At 42.0% G+C, this 9,077-nt stretch overlaps 1 protein-coding gene across 1 annotated transcript; it reads left to right on the top strand.

The window, feature by feature from the left end:
* Positions 1 to 4,645: 4,645 nt before the first annotated feature.
* LOC122064565 lies at positions 4,646 to 8,785 on the top strand. Its single transcript, XM_042628280.1, has 4 exons — positions 4,646 to 5,014; positions 5,180 to 6,343; positions 6,494 to 7,084; positions 7,985 to 8,785. The coding sequence occupies exons 1-4, from the start codon at positions 4,646 to 4,648 to the stop codon at positions 8,783 to 8,785; spliced, it is 2,925 nt and encodes a 974-aa protein (XP_042484214.1).
* Positions 8,786 to 9,077: the final 292 nt, after the last annotated feature.

Raw genomic sequence — 9,077 nt, forward strand, 5'->3', positions numbered from 1 at the left:
TCATGCTTGACCCTCCAGACCATATTACAGAGCATGGCTTTGTTTATGTCTCTGAGCCTTCTCAGTCCCAAACCACCTTCATCCTTAGGCCTGCAACAAAGATCCCATCTGACTGATATTTTTTTTGCAGTATCAATCTCACCTGTCCAGATAAAATTTCTCATCCACCTCTCCATTATTGCAATAAGGGATGAAGGCCACCAATATACAGCTGAACTATGGTTCATCATTCCCAAGATCACTGAGCGGACCAATTCCACTCGTCCAGCCATGGACAAAATCTTCCCTTTCCATCCTGCTAGACGCCCTTTGACTTTATCCAGAATGGGGATTAGCGACTCCTTTTTCAGTCTTCCCTTAAAGATCTCGACCCCCAAATAGCGGGTGGGGAAGTTACAAATGGAGATACCAAGCTCTTCTGCAATGGCTTGCTTCCTAGAGGCAGGAACAGATCCCAAGAAAAGCTTGCTTTTGTCTAAATTTATTTTTTTAGTTTTCTGATCATTTTATTTCTTTTCTATATATTTTTTTTTCTTTTCTTCTCTTTTTTAGATTCTTTTTTTCTTCTCTTGGCTAGCAAACATAGCCTTACACCATGGAAAAAGTTTTCCTGTGCCGGTGACTGAATGATAGGACAATATACATCTGACACCCCATCACTCCCCATCTAATCTAGATTGATCTTCTCCAATACCATTGGCCCTCCAAATAACCTATCCACGGGATGGGAGGGCATGAACACACATCCCTGTGTTGGCAGATATTAACAGGTGTAAGGATGTGTGATCAAGCCAACCCCTCAGCCCTTACATAATTGTTAGAGGGGCATTAGAGGATGCAGCTCTCGATGGGCCTCACCATGGTCACAAGAAAACTGGATCCTTTCAATATATTATGAAGTTGTGTTAGAAAGTCATATGAGAATCAATGTATGAATGTGGATTGAAAGTATTCTTAAGATATTGAAGATTTTCCCAGAATCTCTCTCTCTCTCTCTCTCTCTCTCCCCCCAATGTTTTTCTTTATTGGAGGAACATCCATCAGCTTTCTATGCTTGTGGTTGAATATGTGATCCTCTGGTCCTTCTTGTAACAGAAATCACTGTTACATTTAACCTGCTTAATTTCACTATTTGATTAATGGATGGGGAAAACTAGTGCCAACCTAAGGAAGCTGCTCCGATTGAGTCTAATATGATTGCCTGAGTACTATGACCACTTTAATAGTGAAGAGGAATAAAAAAATGGAAAGAGCTCTGAGACTTTTGGGTATTTCTTTTTCCCCTTCATGAGAGTATGCTGATATTTACCCATTTGATTCATGGTTAAAATTTTCATATCATTGAAAATTTATATAAAAATTTTCATTATATCTTTTTAAATAACAATTCAAATTTGTCTTGTAATTTCGAATAGTATACATCATAACATGGATAATTTATCATTTATTAATAGTAGAATGTGATGCGTTTGAAGCTGTATGTAAAATGGGAAAAGGTGTTATCGGAGGAATTTTTTTTAAGGGTGTCTAGTTAGTGCCGAAATCAAAAGTCAAAAATGAAAACGACCGTCTAAAATTGAAGTAAATCGGTTTGGTTTTTATTTATTTATTTATTTTGATTTACCAGAGTCATTAAAATAAATTGAATTACCTATTTCAAACTGAAACACGGGTCAAATTATATTATTTTTTTACTATTTGAGTCAATGTGAATGATAAATTCTATTTCTTTTTAATGCTTTTAAAAAAATGTTTGGTGGATTATGGATCTAACAAATGAAGTGTTTTTCTGTTGGTGAAGGTGTAAAAAGTTGGTCCAAACACCTGAAATAGGACCTAAAATTGATATGAAATGAAAACAAAATAAAAGTCAAAACCGAATTAAACCAAGTCAATTTGATTTTGGTTTCTAAAATGTATTCCTATTCTCGATTTGGTTTAGTTTTGGTTTTAAAATATGGTCCCGTTCTCAATTTGACTTAGTTCTGATTTATACAATTTTACCATGAATCAAATCAAAATCGAACCAAACGGATTGTCACAAAAATACTTTCCCACAAACTAGGCAACAAGAATTTTAATGTTCTTATTGCTTGTAATCATATGATGCAACAAAATGGAATTATCCCCTTTCCCTATGAGATAGTAAATCCCCTTTAGGTTTTAGTATTTTTAAAAATGGCTGGGATCAATACCCAATCACATGGCTATTGTGCCAGCACAAGACCAACCAGGGCTGGTACACGGGCATTCAACCAAGGGTAGTTTGTTCTTTTTGTCACTCCATTTGTCTAGGCATAGCGGTATGCGGGAAATCCAAGGGGCCGGTGGCGTCGAGGGAAGTGTCGACCTGCGGGAGAACTTCGAACCAGGGGAAGAAGTCGAAGGCCGTGAGAACTTCGGACGCCGTGAGAACTTCAGATCTGCTCGGATCTGCTCGGATCTGCTCGGATCTGCTCGGACCTGCTCGTCGGACGCCGTGAGAACTTCAGACCTGCTCTTTGGTACTTCACACGCCGTGAAAACTTCGGATCTGCTCGCCCTCCTTCTCTGCTCTGCTCTCTCACAGACTGTACCTTACGTTTTGATCTGCTCTGCTCTGCCGTGAGAACTTCGGATCTGCTCTGCTCTGCCGTGAGAACCGTCTTTGCAGCTCTGAATCTCTCACCTCCAAACCTTGATTGCGCCTTGTAAACTTCATATCAAACTTTGAAGTTTCCTTCTCACTCTATTAACATCACTACTGCAACATCAACGAACCGATCGCTCTCGGATCCCATGCATCAGCCAAGTGCACGGAAAAAAGTATTGGTTCCATTATTTCTCTAATTAACAGGTATTTCTTGGGAAAAATGGTTTGAGTGTTTCTTAAACTTAATGAATTGCTTAAAATTCTGATGATGGCTGAGACGAGTAATGATACTAGAATCGGACATGAGCCAAAGGATGGCTGGCTTCCGGATCGTGGTAGACAGGCTTTGATTACTGATTTTCTGAAACCAGATTTTTCAAGGAAGGATTCTAGATCGGCTTCTGCTAATAATGATTCTAGATCTGTAGAGGGAGGTGAGGTTGATCGGGTCAAGGATGCAGATGAAAATAGGGAGGAGGTGCGACGATCCTACTCTACTGTGGTGGGTCATGCCTTGCCGGAAGTGGGAACTTTACCTGATCCTATTCACGCTGAAGCCTACACCAAGATCATAATCCCACAAGATGCCTATGAGGATAGACTGCTACGGTTCAGGTTTGCATTGATCGGGAGGACGAACTTTAGATTCCTTTCAATGGATGACATTCGAAAGGAGGCGAAGGAGAATTGGAATCTAAAAGGCGGAGTGAAGACGGTTCCTATGGGGAAGGGGTATTTTCTTTTACAATTTGACAGGGAAGGAGACATGGCAGCCATGTGGAGACGTAGTCTTACAAGAATCCGTGGGCAGATCATTAGATTCCAGCCTTGGAAGGCAGATTTTGATGTTCATGCCAAGAACGTCAAAACCAAGTTGATTTGGATCAGATTCCCTGACCTGCCACTTGAATACTGGGACGAGAGGATTCTGCTAACAATGGCTAAGGCATCAGGGAGACCTGTGGCACTGGACAGACGAACTCGATCTGCGGCAATGGGCGCCTATGCGAGAGTCCAAGTAGAGGTAGAGATTGGAGCTACCAGACTCAAAGAAATCCAGGTAGAAAGAAGGCAACCAGGAACTAATGAAACATTCTGGTTCAAACAAAATATCATATATGAAGATGCCTTGATCAGATGTGGTTTCTGCAAAAAAATGGGACATTCTGTCCATGTATGTAGAGTGAGAATGGAAGCAGAGACCAGGAAGGAGTCGCAGCGCAAAGAGACTATTCCAGGGGCGACCTATGTAGATGAAGAGGAAGGCGTCCAGAGCAATGGTCACCGGAATGAGAACAGTGTCCGCCGGAATGAGCAGAATCCGATGACTGGTGAGTCTAACTTGGAAAGATTTTCCTTACTTTCGAAGGAAAAATCTCCTTCCATGTTTGAATCGCACACTTTAAGGAACATTGATGGAAAATCAGTTATGCATAATTTGAATGGAGACATACAAATATGCCTTCCATTAGAAGAAGAAGGGAATATGGAAGGAAATAATCTAGCTGACACGAACAACTTGGATGATGGGGAGAATGACTTGGAGGAGGGGGCGGATTCTATGGCTGGAGCGGATTACGGGTTGGTTGGTGGAAATGGGGCTCCTATGGGTCAACGTTCCTATTCCCTACCCACACGAAATAATGTTGTTTCACCTCGTGGGGTTGGAAATGACACCAATTGGGGCATACAAGAGAAGGAATCTTCAAGCTCCATTTATCATGGTAGTGGTGAGCGGGTGATGACCGTGACTAGGCATGGCGAGCATCATGAGACTGGTCGGTGCCAAGCACTACAATGGTACAATAATGTCATCTCCTCATTCAACCCTCTTGAGATTAATGGTGGCTCGGTGGTGGTTAATCATAAGGAGGTAGAGCAGATAGACAAAACTCTCTGCGAAAGGGAGGCTTTGGATATGGTTCCTGGAAGACAGGGAAAGGGGAAACACCTGACCAATACAGAGCAGACTTTGCGAAAGTCTGGCCGTATTGCCTCATCAAAAAATAGTAAATGAAAGCCCTCTATTGGAATATTAGAGGGATAAAGAAGGCTGCCGCAAGGTTAACTTTGAGGAATATTTTAAGGGACAAAAGGCCTGATTTCCTTTGCATTGCCGAACCTATGATTCCCTCCGACGCCTTTCCTACGTTGTTCTTAAACAAGCTGGGTTTTGACCCTGATTTCATCCATAACGAGCGTCTAGGCGGAGTCTCAAATCTATGGCTGCTTTGGCGAAGAGGTGTAGCAAAGCCTATTGTGCTATCGTCTTCTGAGCAGCAAATCTCTGTCTCTGTGCAATGGGCTCAGGAAATTTTCATCTTATCTGTAGTGCACGCCAAATGCCTAAGAGCTGCTAGAAGAGAATTGTGGACTGACTTGGTGGCAACTCATCCTGGGCCGACTACTCCTTGGATGATTTTTGGAGATTTCAATGCCACCCTTCTCTCTTCTGAAAAAAGGGGGCCTGGAATTTTCAACTTAGGGTCAGCGGGAGATTTTGGTGCAATGGTGGATACTTGTTCACTAATTCAAGTTCTGTCGCAGGGAAGGAAATTCACATGGACTAATAATAGGAGAAGGGGCCATGTCTCTGCAGTGCTCGATCGAAGCTTTTGCAATGAGGCTTGGATTTCTTATTTTCAAGAATGTCACCAATTTGTCTTGCAGAGAGTGGCGTCTGACCATACTCCCATTCTGGTGGTGTCTGAAGGCTCTGAAAGACCTAAAAACTATCCTTTTCGCTTCCAGAGGTTCTGGGCAGACCATGAGGGCTATCTAAATGCAGTTAAGTCCTCCTGGGAGATCGACATTCCTGGATCGCCAATGATGGTAATGGCTCAAAAATTAAAAAGATTGAAGGTCTTCCTACGCTCCTGGGCAAAAGAAAAATTTCCAAATTTTAATTTGGAGATGATGGAGGCAAAAAAATGCATGGAGGAAATCCATACTGAAATTGACAGAGATGGGATAAGCGACTCAATTTATGCCAAAGAAGCTGATGCAAAGACCAGATATCTGAAGGCCCTGCAAAATTATGAGAAATTATGGGCTGAAAAATCTCGTTCTAGATGGAGGAATCAAGGAGATAGATGCTCAAAATTTTTTCACATTTCAGTGAAGATTCGGCGAATGAAGAACTCCATTAAATCTCTGAAGATGGTTGATGGGACCCTAACCTCTGATAAAGAGCAGATCAAGGAATATGTTGCGGGTTATTATGAGCATTTTCACAAAGGTACCCCCCTTACCAATCACATGGATTTATTGCAATGCATTCCTAATGTTTTGGATGAATGGGATAGAGGTCGATTAGATGGTATTCCCTCTGACTCTGAGATCAAGAATGCGGTGTGGGATCTTGATCCAGATAGTGCTCCTGGTCCAGATGGATTTCCTGGAGCTTTTTATAAATCATGTTGGGACATCATTTCTTCAGATTTATGCAAGGCTATCAGATGGTTTTTCAGAACCGGGTTCATGCCTTACGGCATTAATAATAATTTCCTGGTTTTGATTCCTAAAATTGAAGGAGCACTATCCCTAGACAAGTTCAGGGCACTGTGCATGGGAAATTTTTTATGCAAAATAATATCAAAGATTCTGGCTATGCGATTATCGTATTTTCTTCCAAAAATTATCTCTGAGGAGCAAGGGGCCTTCCAGAAAGGGAAGATCATTCATTCCAACATATCACTTGCCTCGGAGCTGGTAAACATGATGTTTGCATCCACAAGAGGTGGAGGTATGGGTTTAAAAATTGATATCCAGAAGGCGTTCGACACCATCTCTTGGAATTTTATTTTTCTTGTTCTAAGGAGATTTGGTTTTTCTGAAAAATGGATCGCTTGGATCCATCAGATCCTTGTTTCTGCCAGAATCTCAGTTCTGTTAAATGGTGGCCCTGTTGGATACTTTGGTGTGGAGAAGGGTCTGAGACAAGGAGATCCAATCTCGCCTATGCTGTCTATCATTGCTGAAGAGGTGCTTTGTAGAGGCTTATCTGAGCTTCTAGCCAATAACAGCATTAAAGCTCTATCGGGTCCTCGTGGGGCTATTATCCCTACACATATTCTTTTTGCTGATGATGTTTTTATCTTTTCAAATGCTTCCATCAGGTATGTTAAGAATCTCAATAATTTTCTCTCTAAATACCAGAGCTTCTCCGGCCAGAAAATGAATTTAAACAAAAGCAAGCTTTTCTTGGGATCTGTTCCTGCCTCTAGAAAGCAAGCCATTGCAGAAGAGCTTGGTATCTCCATTTGTAACTTCCCCACCCGCTATTTGGGGGTCGAGATCTTTAAGGGAAGGGTGAAAAAGGAGTCGCTAATCCCCATTCTGGATAAAGTCAAAGGGCGACTAGCAGGATGGAAAGGGAAGATTTTGTCCATGGCTGGACGAGTGGAATTGGTCCGCTCAGTGATATTGGGAATGATGAACCATAGTTCAGCTGTATATTGGTGGCCTTCATCCCTTATTGCAATAATGGAGAGGTGGATGAGAAATTTTATCTGGACAGGTGAGATTGATACTGCAAATAAAATATCAGTCAGATGGGATCTTTGTTGCAGGCCTAAGGATGAAGGTGGCTTGGGACTGCGAAGGCTCAGAGACATAAACAAAGCCATGCTCTGTAATATGGTCTGGAGGGTCAAGCATGAGAATTCCTTAGCATGCAAATTCTTAAGGGCGAGATTTTTGAGGGGTGATGGTTCCTTCAAAAAGTCCTATAAGCCTTCTTCGATTTGGCCAGGCTTTAGGAAGATGTGGGACTTCATGTCCACCAATGAAGCCTGGATGATTGGAAATGGGGACAGCATTTATTTCTGGTCAGATAAATGGTTGGGCGGCAAATCCATCCTAGAGCTAGTTGGCCTGGAGGGAGAGTCGAGTCTTCACTGCAAGGGAAAGGTCAGTGACTTCATTGACAATTTTAAATGGAAATTGCCAAATGTTATCTCCCCTTTGCTGCATGATATTTTTGAGAAAATTCGAACCATTAAAATTCCATCTTATCCCTGTGAAGATATGTGCCTGTGGAGTCTATCATCTGATGGGATTTTTAATTCTAATTCTGCCTGGGAAGATATTAGGATTCGTAATCCGAAAGTGCCATGGTTCTCTTTGATTTGGGGTAAAAAGATGCAACCCAGGGTGTCTATCTTTGGTTGGAGAATGGTGCACGACAAGCTCCCTACAGATGACGCTGTTCAAAAGAGGGGCATAGTCCTTGCCTCTAAATGTAGCTTATGTGGAATGGAGGCTGAGACATCTTCTCATATTTTCCTTCAATGCTCCTACTCTGAAGATATATGGCTCTTTTTTTGTGGATGCTTCAATGTGCAATGGCAGCCAGCTGGAACCATGGCCGATTTCCTCACATGGTGGACAAGAAAACAGAAATCAGTTTGCTGTAAAGAGGCATGGATCATGGGGTTACTAACAGTGGCTGATCACATTTGGCGCGAAAGAAATAGTAGAAGGCATGATGGCAAGGAAAGACCGGCAAGATACCTGAAGCAGATGATTCTAGAGGATATTCAGTTTGCTAAGCCAAGCACTAAAGGTGAAGTCAAGACAATGTATGATCTCATTTGCTGCAGGAAGCTTGGTATTCCGATTCAGAGATCTCACCCAAAATCAATCTTAGAGGTTTTCTGGTGTAGACCCGAGGCAAATTGGATTAAATTGAATTTTGATGGAAGCTCAAGGGGGAACCCAGGTCGTGCAGGTGCAGGCGGAATTTTTCGTGATCACAGGGGAGGCGTTCTTGGCTCCTACAAAATTTTTATGGGTATCTCAGGTGTCTTTGAAGCTGAAATTGAAGGCTTAATTGTGGGGCTGATGCGTGCTAGGGAGCTGGGCATTTCATGTCTGTGGGTTGAGACGGATTCTAGTGTTGTTGCAATCTCTATCCAGCAAAATAAAATTCCATGGTTCGCTTTGCAGAGATGGATATTCCTCCAGCCATATTTGAAGAGTATCACATGGAAAATAACTCACAACTTCAGAGAAGCGAACTCAATTGCTGACTACCTGGCTAGAGATGCGGCGAAGACAGGGATATCAGCCATAAATGTCGACTTTCCTGCCAACATTAAGGAATTCATCAGAAGAGATGCTGATGGCAGACCAAACTATAGATTTGATTAGTGGGATTCTCTTTCCTCTGCTGATGGCAATGCCGAAGGTGGGGGTAACGGAATCGATCTTATTTTTGGTTCACTCTATTTTTATCAGTTTGATGTAGCTCTGTAATTTCTTCCTTTTTCTCCCTTTTTAATATATTGATTTTCTACCGGAAAAAAAAAAAGGCATAGCGGTATGTGACCAGATAGTGTGCTTTTCCCCTTTCCAAAATACCCCTTCTAATTGAAGCATGATGCCATTTCAAGGGCTTGCCATTACTAGCAACAGGAAAATTTTATCGCCATATCCAATAGTG

This window comes from Macadamia integrifolia, unplaced genomic scaffold (assembly GCF_013358625.1).
Source record: "Macadamia integrifolia cultivar HAES 741 unplaced genomic scaffold, SCU_Mint_v3 scaffold1682, whole genome shotgun sequence".
NCBI classification, from domain to species: Eukaryota; Viridiplantae; Streptophyta; class Magnoliopsida; order Proteales; family Proteaceae; genus Macadamia; species Macadamia integrifolia.

Excerpts from the sequence above, each read along its gene's own strand:
- LOC122064565 (XM_042628280.1), top strand. The coding sequence starts at position 4,646 with ATGAAAGCCCTCTATTGGAATATTAGAGGGATAAAGAAGGCTGCCGCA. Across the intron at positions 5,015-5,179 it reads GAGAATTGTGGACTGACTTG|GGAAGGAAATTCACATGGAC; the intron begins GTGGCAACTCAT and ends GTTCTGTCGCAG. Across the intron at positions 7,085-7,984 it reads TGATGAACCATAGTTCAGCT|CCAGCTGGAACCATGGCCGA; the intron begins GTATATTGGTGG and ends GTGCAATGGCAG.